Source organism: Capra hircus, chromosome 19 (genome assembly GCF_001704415.2).
Source record: "Capra hircus breed San Clemente chromosome 19, ASM170441v1, whole genome shotgun sequence".
In the NCBI taxonomy this organism is placed as follows: Eukaryota; Metazoa; Chordata; class Mammalia; order Artiodactyla; family Bovidae; genus Capra; species Capra hircus.
The window spans coordinates 12,928,871-12,944,749 of NC_030826.1; the positions used below are offsets into that span (position 1 = coordinate 12,928,871).

At 44.6% G+C, this 15,879-nt stretch overlaps 1 protein-coding gene across 1 annotated transcript in view; it reads left to right on the top strand.

Annotated features, from left to right (window-relative positions):
* AATF (apoptosis antagonizing transcription factor) overlaps positions 3,975-15,879 on the top strand; it is a 111,282-nt gene continuing 99,377 nt past the window's right edge. Inside the window, exons 1-4 of the mRNA XM_018064167.1 lie at positions 3,975-4,209; positions 5,209-5,400; positions 8,043-8,471; positions 9,198-9,335. Coding sequence (XP_017919656.1) covers positions 4,119-4,209; positions 5,209-5,400; positions 8,043-8,471; positions 9,198-9,335 — 850 coding nt within the window. The 5' untranslated portion in view covers positions 3,975-4,118. The remainder of the gene's footprint in view (positions 4,210-5,208; positions 5,401-8,042; positions 8,472-9,197; positions 9,336-15,879) is intronic.

Genomic DNA, 15,879 nt, shown 5'->3' on the forward strand with positions numbered 1-15,879 from the left:
CTCTAAACAGGCAAAACCTGACTGGTGAATGTCAGTTACCTGTAAATAGGTGGTTAGAGGTGATACTTTTCTGTTTCATTTCCCATAGATAATCCTGCTTTCTAATTTGGTGGTTTGAAAGATAACATAAAATGAAGGTACAGCACAGCTAGAAATGAAATACTTTAATCCCTTTCACAGAACTGATATGAAACAGTTGTTTTATAGTATTTGTTTCATTTGAAGTTCCCCAGAAGGAAACCTGTTTTGCTTGGCACAAGATACATATTACCTTCTCTGAAAGATGAGCAAAAAAAAAAAAAAAAAAAACCAATATAGAAATCAAATTTCAACGGAGAGTTGCCAATAGGTTCTGAAAAGTAGTTCAACCTCTTCCAAGCCTTCATTAAACATGGAAGGAATTTAAATATTTTATCTGCTGTGAAATACATGTGTGTGTTTTACTATCAGACACTACTTAGAGTTCCAGAATTTCTTTTCCATTATCACCTAGATTTCAGTCTAGATTCTTTATTTCCTTATTAAAAAAAAAAAAACCCAAAGGTTTTACTTGAAATGGGGTGCAATTTCCAGTGTTTTCATATTTTGTTAAGACACAACCAAGTGTATCTTTCTTGCTAAGAAGGCTTTAAAATAAGCCATATTTCACTGCATCCACATGACAGCTTATCCAATGAGCAGGACTATCAGGGTGGAATCTGTTCTTTCAGAAATCCAAATTTATGAAATACTGGGAAGACTTTTGAAACTCCTAGCCTCTGCATGCAGCACATTTCTTTATCTATTTTGTGTGTAATCACTGGATCGCTTTGTTTTTGCCCTTTTAGCATTTATATACATTAAATCATAGCCAACTTATTTATTATAGCCAGCCTCCTTTAAAGACATTCATTTAACTGAACGTATGCTCATTGGGAAGCTGCATTTTCCTATCAAGCCTGCTGAATTATTTAGCAGTTTCATTGTGGAATCCAGTACTTGATAATAGGCATTTTAGAGTTGGTGCTCCGGGTGCACGCAATTGTCTCTGACTCCGTGGATCCCAGCAGCAGCTTAGTCTTTCCCACTGGGCGCTGTATCCAGAACCCTAAGGAGGCCCTGGACAGGTGGCAAAGTTTAGCAGTCATATTTGGAGCCGCCCAAGAAGGGGAGATCTAGGAATGTCAAGGATTGTTCTCCTGCCCATCAGAGCTGTGCCCCCTACCTCTGGCTCTGAGGTGCAGAGGAGCCCAGCACCATCCCCAGGGTGTCAGGAGGTTTGAGGAGATGCCTTAAGGGCAGGAGGGGAGCGCCGGGTGGTCCCCTTCTGCCCTGAGAGTTGAGAGCGTAGTCTCTTCTCCTTCCTGGGCTTGGCAGCCTGGTTTCTCCCCGTGGCCATCTTAGAGCCGCCACCTCTAGCCATCTGCCCTCAGGGTTCCAGCCTGCCCTGGGCAAGGGAGGCAAAGCTCACCCACCTCTCTTTTCCAGAATGGGGGCAAGTGGGAACTGCTTTGGGGTGAGACGAGGTAGGGGAGGAATATTGGACAGGCACTGGCAGGGGCGTGGGACCCTGGAGAGTATCTGAGAAGAGAGAAGGATAAGCACCTGGTTTCCCTAAACTCTTGAGCTCCTGGAACAGACAGCTGACTGGGAGAATGGGGAAGGGGGTGGTATCCAAATCACCTTTGCCTATGTCTGCTCTTCCTACATCTGTCTGCCACTTTGCAGCTCTGAGGCAGTAGGCAGAGGAGCCGTGAACTGGGAGACCCTCTGACCATTTCTCCAGAGAGGACTGTTCTTTAGGGAGCATACTCCCATTTATTATGCTCCCTTGCCTGTCCTCATCTCTGTTGCTCACATCACTAGGGTTTACATTTACTAGCCAGGGTTTACATTTCTTCTAAGAGGTAGAGTCTTTAAAAATAGCCCCTCCCATAGTCCATCTTCCATCTCCACTCCCACCCCCATCAGGAAACCCCTCCTCCCTTCTCAGGAAACCAGAGTCAAGCCAGGAGGGCCCCCCAGAGAGGGGATTTTTAGAAGCGTGCTGCCTCCTGCATCTCCATCTCCCAGCGACATCTCAAGTCCTAGGACTTCTTTCCTCCGCTCCTGGAGTCCCCTCTCTATCCTCAGGATGGCGTAGGAAGGCAGGGGAAGCATTTTGGGGCCCCTGAGATACGTGTAACAGGAGTAGGGTGGTCTTGATTTCTTCAAAAGGCTTCCCAAGTCAGTGGGCACCTGGCCGGAAACCAGAGTGGGGGAGCAGACGTTTTCTGCCCAGAATTATCCAGCACTGTCCTGTTTGCACGACAGCTTAGAGGTGGTCTCTGCCTTGATTCACCTCCCCCCTCCTCCCTTTCTCTCCCTCACCTTTTTTTTTTTTTTTTAACCCCAAGACCAGGTTTCTGAGCTTTATCAGTGTCCCAAACAGGAAAGGAAGAGAACTGGGGGAGTAGTTTCCTAAATTGGGTTGAGGGAAACATTTTTGTCCTTCAAAGCCCAGGGCGATGGCTGGCCCAGCCCACTGAGTATGCTTTTGCTCTGGAGGCCCCAGATGCAGGCATCAGACTGCAATTAAAGGGGCTATGTTATTTGTGTTTTTGCTTTAAAGCTGTTTTCTAGACTGAATTCTATTGCAGGTGATAAAAAGCAGTTCTCCTTGCCTCAGTGCCTTGCCTAGGGTGCTCCCATCTTAACCTGGAGTTCATTCCTTTCCAACTCTGTGAATGTCTTCCCTGAGGGCGGTCCTTCCCCCGCCACAGCCACCTAGGAAGCAGCAGACAAGGGACAAGTAGCCTTTTGTTGTTCTTGACGCTGGTGGCGTATGAAGACAGGGAAGTCAGGGACCCACACTTTCCTTGGGTTACATGTGAGACACTGGAGAATTGGGGGCTCCCCAAGCTTCAGCTGTGGGATCCAAACGGCCTGGGCTGCTTCCAGGAAGGGCAGGAGGCCACCCCAACCCTGTTTTCTGGATCCATTTGAGGCAGTTTGTTTAGGAGCTTCAAGGTCTTTACAGGTGACCTCAAACAGACACTGTAAGGAGAGACTACTTTGTTCTTCCGTGATGATCCCTTTTTACAGCTTCTGTTTACATGTTTGTTTGCCCTCCTCCACTGATCACCACCAGGGGAGAATCTAACTTACTCATCTTTGTATCTCATTTAGCAGTGCCTGCCACATAGCGGGCAGTCAGGGAATGCATGATGAAGGAAAGTGCATATAAAGGGACTGTATTTTTCTATGTACGTGGGTGCAGTTAAATTGATCCCATTGGGTCTTTATATTTTGAGTCCATCTCTGCCCCTCTTACTGTAGACCTGAGTTTTCCCCATTTGTACACCAGTTTAAAGTGTATGCCCTTTGAACACCAAGGTTATCATTCCTGATGGGTATGCGGTAGAGTAGTCCTCACTTCGTCCCCTTTTCCCTGCACAGACAAGGCTACTTGGAAAAGTTATAGAATCGATCTTTATTTATGCACAGCCATAGCACTTTCTGTAATAATTATTCCTATTAATAAAGATGCCAGCAGTCCACCGCACACTTAACACATGCCCAACCCTTAGGTAGGATTTCCAAATCAGGACTACCGGTGGGTCAGAGGCGTGCGCCACGCCCCAGACTCCTCCAAATTGGATCCCAGTCTGTGCTTGCCCTAAAGTACACGTGAGGCTCGAGACGCTCACCCTTTACTCCTCCTGTTTTCCAAATCAGTCACCGCAGGTCATGGCTACACTACTCTTTATTTCCAAGCAAATCTCGGACAAATCTCGAGGCATACTTTACGCAGGAGGAGGCGAGCAGCGCTTCACCGAGTCTCGGCTCTGGGCCAGAGGTAGCCACGTGCCCTTGCGCGCTCCCGCGCGGCCCAACCTCACCCCTACCCCCGCCCCTCGGCGCAGGCGCACACGCACACGCTGCAGCCTTCCGTGCGCGTGCGCCTCCGTCCTAGCAACGCCCGTAGTGACGCCAGCCCCGCCCCCTCCTGGGAGCCTCCCGGAAGTTGGCGACCCGGAGCCGGGCGTGCGGCTCGGCGCGTCCCTGAAGGTGCGCGAGGATCCGTCTCTCAGGCGAGAGGACTTGGCAGGGAGAGAGCGACGTTCACAAGCGCGGCGCCGGGCGAGGCCTTGGTGACCATGGCGGGACCGCAGCCTCTGGCGCTGCAGCTAGAGCAGTTGTTGAACCCGGGACCGCGCGAGGCGGATCCTGAGGCAGATCCGGAGGAGGGTGAGGCCTGACGCGGGCAAGGCCACGTGCGGAGCGGCGGGCCTGGTCCCGGGAGGACTTGGGCGGCGCGTGAGGAGCCGGCAGCTGGGCCTTGCCGCCCACCCTACCCTCCTTTCCCCCTGCGAAGAGGAAAACTGCTTCCCGGGAAGGGGGCCCCCTGGGACTCGGGGAGGAGAGCGTCGGGATTCTCCCGATGCGCTTTCTGGACTTGGTGCTCGGGTGGGCGGGGCGCCCGGAGCACTCAGGCTTGGGTTAACTGTTGATCCAGGGCTGTGGCGGACGGCCAGGTTGGCCTCGGGTTGGTAGTCATCTTTCAGGATGCCCTTACTGGCATCGCACTAGAAATGAGGAGAAGGAAGTTTCATTCTTTAAAAAAAAAAAAAAACTGCCTGCCTCTGATAACTTACTTGGAGGATTGAAGGAAGAAGTAGGCATCCGTGGTTCCCCTTAAGCCTTTTCAGGCCTCGACACACTTGCTTAGTGGTTGACGAATAAGGCTGCCGTTCTGTAAGCTGCTGTTCAACGTCTAGTTGAGAGTAATCCTGCTTTAGGCTTGAGTCCGAGAAGTGCGAGGAAGGGAGAATACAGAGGGATAAATGAGAGTGCTGGACCGTTTCTTAAGAGTAATCAGTTGAAGGAACTGAGGTTGTTTAGGCTGGATAAGCAAAGAAAACTCCCGAGGCATGGGCTGGAGTAGGATACAACGTGATGACGGCTGACTCGAAATATCTGAGTGACTGTCGCATGTGGAGGAGGAATTTAGACTTCGTTGTCTATGTTCCAAGACCTGGAAATATATATTTCTAGTAGATGCAGAGAGTTAGCTTTCTGTTCAGGAATAGCAGCAAGGTAGTGTGAGTAGTCTGGAGGTAGTGAGGTCCCTGTTCTCAGAAGTTGGTGGGGATTTTGCAGAGGATGAATTTAAAGGGTTGAACAGGGTTGTCCTTAAAGTTGGTTCTAACCAGGAAGTTCTGATTACTTTCCCCCCTCCCCCCACAGCCACTGCTGCCAAAGTGATTGACAGGTTTGATGAAGGGGAAGATGGGGAAGGTGATTTTCAGGCGGTGGGTAGCATTCGAAAGCTGGCATCAGCCTCCCTCTTGGACACAGACAAGAGATATTCTGGCAAGACCACGTCTAGAAAGGCTTGGAAGGAAGACCATTGGGAGCAGACTCTGTCAGGCTCATCTGGTGAGTAGACCTATTTGCATGTCTTTCCTAATTTGGGGGGGTTAAAAATCTTTTTTGGGGGGGAGTGACTTCTGCACAGCCAGTCTGGATGCCCCACTTACTGTCTTAGGATGTCCCGCTTACTGTCATTGATTTGGCATTAAGAAATGGCCCTCTGAAGTACTTCATTTCACTTTGTAAGGAATCTAAAGCCTAGAGCTATTAAGTTGCTCTATTCCTAATGTTTACACTAATGGTTCACCCTGAAACGGAGTGACAAAGAAGGCCTTCCATATTTAGATTTTGGAGAGGGCTATGTGTTGGGCTTCCCAGGTGGCGCTAGTAGTAAAGAATCCGCCTGCCAATGCAGGAGACGTAAGAGACGTGGGTTTGATTCCTGGATCAGGAAGATCCCTGGAGAAGGGCATGACAACCCACTCCAGTATTCTTGCCTGGAGAATCCAGTGGAATGAGGAGCCTGACAGGCTGTATATAGTCCATGGAGTCACACAGAGTCGGACATGATTGAGGCAACTTAGCACACACACACATACACACACACACACACGCATGTGTTGAAAAAGGCACCTCAATTGTGTCTGATGAACATTCTACTCATAGATTTTCCTTTAATTTGTCAAGTCTTGCACTGAGTCACTGGATAATATTAATTTGTGACACTCATTTCTTTGCCATTGTAAAACTTTCATAACCCTTCCCTGTTCCCTGCAAGAGTTAGGAGGATGTAGGCTTACAGTTTTAAAGATTGTGAGTTTCTCTGAGTGGGAGAAGGGGGCTGGATATGGTGATTCGTCAGTGGATGCTATTTGTTTTCCTGTAGAGAGGTCAGAGGGACCATGTTGAGAACCCACAGATAATGTAAAAGAAATAATCAGTCATGCTCTGATAGCCATGATTTAGGCCTTGAAACAGTTCTGGGTACATGATCATCTTGTTTAATCTTCCCAGCAGCCCCAAGGGGTTGCTACTTTTTATCCCCATTTTGCAGATAAGGAAATTGAGGGGCGTATGTGTTACATAACTTATGCAAGGTCATATATCTAGTAAGTGCAGCCCAGAACTCAAATAAGTTAGTCTGACTCTAAGATCTATACTTTAAACTACTATCATACCTGTAAAGAGCTTAAAGGATTATTTCTCTTTGCTATTTGGAACTGTATAGTTTTGACAGCCTTCTGTGTCTTGAGTCTGTATATTAAAGTATATCTGATATTCACTTAAAGAAGTACTTAAGACCTGTTATGTTTTCATGAAATCTTTGTTTTATGAAGAAAGTTATTGGTAACGGGCCCCGTACAATTATGCTTACCGTATGTGGGACCTTCGTGTTCTGCAGTGGGAGAGATTGGATGATCAATGATGATACAGAAAGACCTGTATCAGAAGTAAAAGTAATTTTTTCTATAATTTAATTTCTATAATCAGACTTTTCTATAAGTAAAATCAGAAGCCATAACTAATATTCCGTTTACTGAAGGATCAAGTTTAGACACCTTCCCATGGAAGACAAAACCCCTCCTGGCGGGACTTCTCTGGAGGTCCAGTGGTTAAGATTCTGCACTTCTGTTGCAGGGGGCACGGGTTGGCTCCCTGGTCAGGGAACTAGCATACTGCATGTGTTCCTGCTAAGTCGCTTCAGTCGTGTCTGATTCTGTACAACCCGATAGACTGTAGCCTTCTCTGTCCGTGGGATTCTCCAGTCAAGAATCCTGAAGTGGGTTGCCATGTCCTCCAGGGGATCTTCCCAACCCAGGGATCGTACCCACGTCTCTTACCTCTCTTGCATTTGGCTGGCGGGTTCTTTACCACTAGCACCACCTGGGAAGCCCTGCATGCTGCATGACATAGCCTAAAATTAAACAAAAAAGAAAAAACCCTGAATAACTCTCTGAGCTCATATCCCAGCATCCTGCACCTCAATGTACTGTTTTTTTTTTTTTAATTAATTTTTGGCTGTGCTGGGTCTTTGTAGCTTCATGTAGGCTTTCTTTAGTCGCCGTGTATGGACTTCTCATTGCAGTAGCATCTCTTGTTGCAGAGCAAGCTCTACAGTGCACAGGCTTCAGTAGTTGCAGCGCACAGGCTTAGTTGCCTTCTTGCACCAAACAATATGTGGAATCTTCTGAACCAGGGGTCGAATGTTTGTCCCCTGCGTTGGCAGGGAGGCTTGCAAGCAGTGGCTGCCCATGGAATTCCCTTAGGACACGTCTGTGTGCTGGACCTTTGTCTCTGCTGCTTTTCCTTTCCTTCCCGTTTCTCCGTCTGATGAGCTGCTACTTATGCTTAATAAGTAAAGCTATAAGGTGTCTTTCACCTGAAGCCATCTCTCGCTATACTAACGACACTGCAGTGTGGTTGTTGGTTGTGTATATCTACCACTCCTAGCAGACTGTGAACCCCTCCCCGCAGATACTGCATTCTACTTGTCAGTCTCTAGTTTTTATCCACGGCTGGTTCATAATAGGTGCTTAATAAGTATTTAATAATAAGCATCACTAGTGTGATAGGGATTGTGCTATTGAGTTGCATTGAGTACGGTAATACTTTTTTTTTTTTTGGACAGGTGCCATGATCCTTTAGGTGAAACGAAAGAAATGGCCAAGTATTTGTTTCAAGATTTTCCTTTTCCCTCCCTCGTTTAGATAAAGAAATATCTGATGAGGACGGGTCTGCAGATGGAGATTCAGAGGGCCTGGGCCTGGAGGAGTTCGATGAGGAAGCCCTGAGTGCTGAGGATCAGGAGGGTGAGGACGAAGGGGACAGCAGCCTGGCCTGGAAGAAGAGGAGCGGGAGCCACTCACGGACACCGTCGGGCTTCAGTGTCCAGAGCATCAGTGACTTTGAAAAATTTACTGAGGGAATGGACGACCTTGGTAGCAGTGAGGAGGAAGAGGAAGATGAGGAGGAGAGTGGTATGGAAGAAGGGGAAGGTGAGGAAGACTTTGAAGATGCGAGTGAGGAAGACAAGGCCGAAGCCAGGGCCAGTGAGGACGGCAGGGCGGTGATGACCTTCTCTGAGGTCAGAGTTTCCGAGGAGGTGGAGAAAGGCCGAGCTGTGAAGAATCAGATAGGTTTGTACACTGTTTGCTTGTTTTTCAGAGTCTGCATTTGCTCTCCGTTTTGTTTGTCTGTCTGTTTTAGGCAGTTTGCTCTCTCCCTTGTGTGTGTGTATGTGTGTGTGTGTTAATCACTCAGTCTTGTCCAACTCTTTGTGACCCCGTTGACTGAGCCCACCATGCCCCCCTGTCTGTGTAACTCTCCAGGCAAGAATACCGGAGTGGGTAGTCATTTCCTTCTCCAGGGGATCTTCCCGACCCAGGGATCCAACCCACGTCTCCTGCACTGCAGGCAGATTCTTTACCGTCTGAGCCACCAGGGAAGCCCTTGCTCTCTCCTGTGTCTTGTGTCCTGCCAGTTTGTTGGTGACGTGCCCCGCTTACCTAGAGGCCTAAAGCACCATTCCCCTCTGCTTGGCCCACCCCTGCCACCCTCACCTGCTTCGCTGGCTCTGCCCTAGAACTTTGGGCGGCTGAGGAAGGTTGAGGAGACGAGCATCTTCTCTCGTTGGGCTGTAGCATCCTTTCTCTCAGGTAGCAAGTCAAGATACTGGATTTATCCAGATATCTCGTGCATCCAGATACTGGATTTATTTCCTGTAATAAATAGAGCATTTCCATCGCATGAAACTGTGATAAAGCCGTGCTGCTTAGAGGCTGTTTTGATTTCCGGTCCCTCCCCTACTCCCCACCACAGGAAGATTTTATAACTGAGAAATGGAATTCTATTTTCTGTCTCAGCACTGTGGGACCAGCTCTTGGAAGGAAGGATAAAGCTGCAAAAGGCTCTGCTGACCACCAATCAGCTTCCTCAACCAGATGTTTTCCCTGTCTTCAAGGACAAAGGTGGCCCAGAATTTGCCAGCGCCCTGAAAAACAGTAAGAGTACTTATGCCTCACTGGGATGCGCAGAACCCTGGGGGTTCATTGGGATCTACTGTGATTGTATTCACAGCACCACAGAGTTGAGAAGACTTGGCTTTAGTGATGATATAAGATAGTGATTTTTAAGTTAAAAAAGATAGCAGTATAACCCTTTTGTCAGATGAAGGCAACTTTGATCAAGACAGATGGAGTTCTGTCTATTCTCCTATTTCTACCCCTGATCTCACATGCTCTCCCCCTCCCCTTGGTTTTGAGTAATTTAAAAAAATTTTTATTTTAAAATCTAGGTTTTTTGTATTTATTTATTTGACTGTGCTGGGTTTTAGCTGGGACACACAGGATCTTTGATCTTTGTTGCGCCATGCTGGGTGCTTTAGTAGTGGCATGAGAACTCTTGGCTGCAGCATGTGGGATCCAGTTCCCTGACCAGGGTTTGGACCTGGGAACCCTGCACCGGGAGTGCGGAGTCGTAGCCACCAAACCTTGAGGGAAGTCCCTGAGTTACTCTTTTAACGCTTAGAGAGAACCCGCTGGTACGAAACGAAAGGGAGACAGTAAGTGACTAAACTCAGTTGGTTTAAGTTGTATATCATGTGCTTAAAGGATGCCTTGCTAGAAAAACATACAGAGATGACCTTACTTCTGTCTTCCCCTGAGTTGCATAGAGTGAGGAGAAGGTGGGGACCGCAGAAGGAAGAAAAAGTTGTAAAGAACTGCTGGTCTGTGAAGTCCCAGAATTTTAGAAAAGGAAAGGAGTTTAGTAATTATTTTCCAGATGAGAGAACCAAAGTCCAGAGAGAATGAGTTGCCCATAGTTACATAGCCAGATCCCACCTGGCAGAGAGAGACTCCTCCAGCCTTTTCTGCCTTCCAGTCTAGGGGCTGCCTACTGTGTGCCTGTGTGCCCAGTGGCACTGAAGGACTGGGGCTGAGGGAGGTATGGGGTGCTGGGATTGCCATCCCTTGTTTGCAGGCTGAGACTTAGTGGGTTGTTTTTTTTTTTTTTTTTTTAATATTGATTGATTTGGCTGTGCTGGATCTTGGTTGTGGCATGCAGGATTTTTGGTAGTGGCATGTAAGATCTTTACTTGTGGCATGCGAGATCTAGTTCCCTGACCAGGGATTGAACCTGGGCCCCCTGCACTGGGAGTGTGGGGCCGGAGCCACGGCACCACCAAGGAAGTCTTGAGGCTTATTGTTGTCAGTTGCTCTTTCAAGCTTATTTTTATAATATCGTGGAGTTTGAATGGAGGAGGACATCTGATTTGGTGTCTGCCTCTTGGTAGAATCACCTTAAACCGTTCCAGATAAAAGGGTAGGATTTCTAGGGTAGGAGTCCTGTGAATCTTTGTCGGAAGGGACTTCCGAGTTTAGTGGGGAATGACTTCCAAGCGGCCAGTCTTCAGATTGTGAAGTCAGGAACCTGCAGATACTGTGAGGGTGGGTCTTTTATAAGTGGCTTCCCAACTCTTCCTCCCCTCCTCCCTCAAACAAATGATAGCTTGATGGTTTCCAGCATTTTTGAGGTTTTTGGAGCATTTGTCTGCTATTTTTAATGCCCTAGTGCCCTAATTTCCCTTTTGGAAATTTGGAAGGAGACCTCAACTGCTCTAGATTAAATGTCTTCAGTGTTTCGTAATTGAAGCTTTTTCTGTTTTGTTACTGATTACTCTTCTTGCTTGAGCCAGCCCTTCCTCTACCCCACTTTTTGGGATTCATCTCAAAATGTAGATACTTTAAGGGTGAGTCAGTGCTTGGTTTAAGGGACACATTCTTACTCTTAGATGCAGTTTAGTTTCTTTAGCTATTTTACTGTTATGTAACTTTTATTTTTGCAACAGTTCAAGTCTTTTTAATCTGCCTCTTTCCATGCTTAGCCAATTGCTCCTTTGCCCCATTGGTGCATCTCTCAGCCTGACGGAATGGGTCGCAGAGGAAAAGGGAGAAGAAAGGAGTGTTTGTTTGGTGTCACATAGTGTAGGATGGGAGGGTGGAGAGTTTTCTTTTTTAATTTTTATTAGAGTATAGTTGGTTTACACAGTTGTGTTTCATGTGTACAGCAAAATGAATCAGTTATACATAGACGTATATCCACTCTTTTTTAGAGTCTTTTCCCATATATGATGGAGTACTGATTAGAGTTCTTGTGCTCCACAGTAGGTGCTTATTAGTTATCGAGGATAGTTTTCTAATTACCAGAATTTCTATGCATCTGAAGGGTAGCTAATTTTTGTTTTTACTTTTATGACTGTATAATATTTGTGTGTGTTTCCCTACCTTGGTGAACAGAGTGTAAGAAAAACTTCTTGGTTACATTACTCTGGATGAACAATTTATACTGTGTTTTATATATATATAGCTGGTGTGGAATATTGGCTGAATTTGTACTGACCCCAAAACAAACACTGGAACTTATTTTCTTCAATTAAATCTCTTTTCAGTTTGGTTGGTCTTCCAGTAAGGTCAGACTGCCTGGGTTTAGATTCCATCTCAGCAGTGGATTAGCTGAGTGACCTTGAGCAAGTTACTTAACTTCACAGTCAGATGGGGATAATATGATTGTGAGGATTAAAGAACATGATCGATATCAAGCATTAGCACAGTGTCTGGCACACTGCACACCACAAATGTTAGGTACACTTATTCTCTCTTTCTGCAGAAGGAGTTGTCTGGCAGTGTTCAGCCCTCTGAATCGTGGTCATCAGTGTAACTAACCGTCATCCCTACTGTCTCCAGTGTTTTTTTTTTTATTAATATGTGTGGTTGCCTTGGGTCTTAATTGCAGTACACAGGATCTTTCCTTGCAGCGCACCGACTTTTGGCGTGGGGGCTCAGTAGTTGCAGTGCGTGGGCCCAGTTGCTCTGTGACATGTGGGATCTTGGTTCCCTGACCAGGGATCAAACCCGTGTCCCCTACATCACCAGGCAGATTCACTGGACCAACAGGGAAGTCCCTTCAGTGTTTTTTGACTTTTTACTAGTGTTCAAATTCCTTATACAATTTATTTTTTATATATTTTTTTATTTATTTGGCTGTGCTGGGTCTTAGTTGAGGCATGTGAGATCTTAGTTTCCTGATCAGGGATCGAACCCAGGCCCCCTGCATTGGGAGCAAGGAGTCTTAGCCACTGGACCACCAGGAAAGTCTGCCTTATATAATTTAAATGAACCATTTATTCTTGAAAATGAGTAGTGTTCTATTCTGCTGTGCTACTTACAATTCAGCCTTGGCCTCTTATGACTTATGAAAAGGTGATTAGAGATTTCTTTATTGCCAAGCCCAGTTACTACCTCCCTGGAGCATTCACCCTTTCCTTGAAATTATTGCCCTTTGGTTTTGGTGCTTCCACATGATATGTGGGTTCTCCTGCGTTTTTCATCCTTTCTCATCTCAGCCTCCTCTTTTATCCTCTCAGTGTCAGTTTTACCGCATTTAGGATCTTCTTCTCAGGCTGTGTTTTCTTGACGTATTCTCTCCACGGCCTGGTCATTTACTCTTATAGTCTTAACAACATTCTCTAAAACAGAGCGGACTTCCAGCTGTATTTAAGCCACAGTCAAGTCCTGAGCAGCGTGCCTTTGTACCGTAAGCACCTTAAACTCTACTTTTCAGAAACTAAGCAAATCTCTCCTTTCTTCCTCAGTGCTCTTGGTCCCCAATCATGCTGGTATTACATGTTAGTGATTATAACTCATGCTGTGAAATAATTTCAGAGGCATTTTTTGGGGATATATATATATGTATTTTAATATATCATATTAGGCAAACATTTTCTTTTGTTTATTGTTCTACAAAAATGAACTTATATCCCATATCCTGATTCTGGTGGTTATTAATATTTTTCCATTTAACTACATTGTTTTTTTGGGGGGGGATAAAAGATTATTTATTTCAGAAAGTCAGTGGGAATACAAGTTGGTTGGAGAACTGTAGGCCACCGTGGTTTTACTGCTAAAGAAACCACTTTTTACAGTATCACAATATGTGTGAGAAGTGAGGCCTGGAAAATTTCTTCCTAAAGAAAAGAAAAGTGAATTCTCTCAGTCGCATCCGACTCTGCAACCCCATGGACTGTAGCCTGCCAGGCTCCTCCATCCATGGGACTTTTCAGGCAAGAATACTGGAGTGGGTTGCCATTTCCTTCTCCACATTTAACCACATTTTTAACATAATTCTTTTTTAAAATATAAATTTATTTATTTTAACTGGAGGTTAATTACTTTACAATATTGTATTGGTTTTGCCATACATCAACATGAATCTGCCACAGGAATAAATGTGTTCCCCATCCTGAATCCCCCTCCTGGATATTTTTGTAGTTGCATAAATGGTAAGTCATGAAGTAACCATAGCAAAATTAAGAGATTTTCTATGCACAGAACCATTTCGTTAAAGAGGTGAGCTTTTTCTTTCTGATTTTCTTTTAAAAACTTTTATCTGTAGCATTAGGAGATGGTTCCTTTATGTTGGTGGCAACAATATATAAAGAAGGCGGCAAGATGCTTAAGGAAACCTCCAGCATGAGTATATCTAAAGCTTTTCATTATGGAATATATCAAATCTATATAAAAGTAGAGAGAGTTGTACATACAGTGAACTTATACACCGTTACCAGTTAAGCAATTATCAACTCATGGTCCATCTTATTTCATCTACTGAAACTAACTATTCTTCTACTTCTGCTTTATTTTGAAGCAAATACCAGACAGTCTATCATTTTATCAGGGAATCAGCGTGGATCTCTGAGAGAAAAGGATTAAAAAAAAAAATCACAATAGCATTATCCCACACAAAAATGCTAACGGTGGTTTCTTAATTAAGCACAGCTGGTTTGGGTGGAGAGGGAACTGAGAGAGCATTCCTGTAACAGGGGCTCTCCTGTCTTTTCTAGAGTTTGCGCTGTAGCTTTAGATGAAGTGATTACAGGAAAGCCAAACTTCAGCTGTAATAAGTTGACCTTTTAGCGAAATGCATGTTATTAATGTATTTAATGAGATGCATTACAGACTGCAGTGAGCACCATGTTTCATTACAGGTCCAAAATGCAATATCATTAAAGACCTTTAATAGAAACAATGGTTGACATTTTGATATTTCCTGTAAGCAAACCGCCCCCCCCCCCCGCCAGAACACAGTATAATGTGATATAGAGGAAATGTTGGGTTTTTTTCACTTGCTTAAGAGTATGACACAAATTCCACTATTAGTAAATTAAATTTCCTTTGCCCTGCTCCACCCTGTCTTCCCAGTTTCCATTCTTCCCATCTTCTAGTTCATGTTCACCCTCATATCTCTCTGTGCCCTTCCCTGGGCCCATCAACTATTTTGACTTGAATAGACTAAATATTTTAATGCCAATTTGACCACAGCGCTAATAGACACCTTAAAGAACAACTTTTAAAATTTTGAGTAAGTCATGGCAGTCGGAATCTTGATAAATAAGGTTTCTGTTTTGGTTTCTATAAATTATATTTATTTTTAAGTAGGCGCTGCATTCACATGGCTCAAAATTCAAAAGATACTAATGACGCTATAGAAAAAATCGTCCCTTCCACCCCATACCCCTGCCACCCAGTTCCCTGTCCCATAGGCAACCAGTATTGTCAGCGAAATTCCCCCTTTGTTAATTACTTAGTCGCCTTAGGTGACAAATCCATGAACATCTATTTCAGTGTTCTCTCAATTAACACTTTATGGGTTCATGGCAGAGTTCTCATGAATGATCTGTAGAACCCTGGAATACTCTTAATTACTTGGGATGGGTTTAAGTATTGCTTAGGAGGAAGGCACCCTTAAGCTTCTCCAAATGTAGTGCTGGGTAGGATTAAGGACCCTTATTACCCCGGACTTCATCTAGCCAAGCTGGTGTGAGGAAGATTGATCTTTTTGTTTCAGCTGATGGCTATCATTTTTTAAAAAATAGCTTTACTGTTCTAATTATATAATTATGTCATGCCTACTTCAAAAATTCAGAAAATACTTAAAAGCATAAAGAAGAAAATAAGGATTACCTGTAATCTTACCGCCCAGAGGTAACCATGGTTGTCATTTTGATGAATATCCTTTCAAACCTTTTTCTGTGCTTACACACACACACACACACACACACACACACACACACACACACACTCTTTTTAAAAACAAACGTAAAATCTTATGTACTATTTTATAAGCTTATTTTTTCTACTTAATATATTATTTCATGTCACTGTATTTAGATGTATATCAGCATTTTCAATGGCTATAGAATATTCCATTTAACAGATTTATTACAGTTTATTTAGCAGATCCGTATTGATGGATGCTCAGGTTTATTTTAGTCTTTCACTTTGATAAAGCATGCTTTGATAAATACCCTTGTACATACATATTTGTGCATTTTGTCTAAAAGTAGTACTGTCCAATATAAATATAGTGCCAGTCACATGCATAATTTCAAATTTCCTAGTAATCAAATTTTTAAAAAGAGTGAAAAGAAACAGGTAAAATTAATTTCTGTAGCATATTTTATTTAATGGAGCATATTAAAAATGTAGT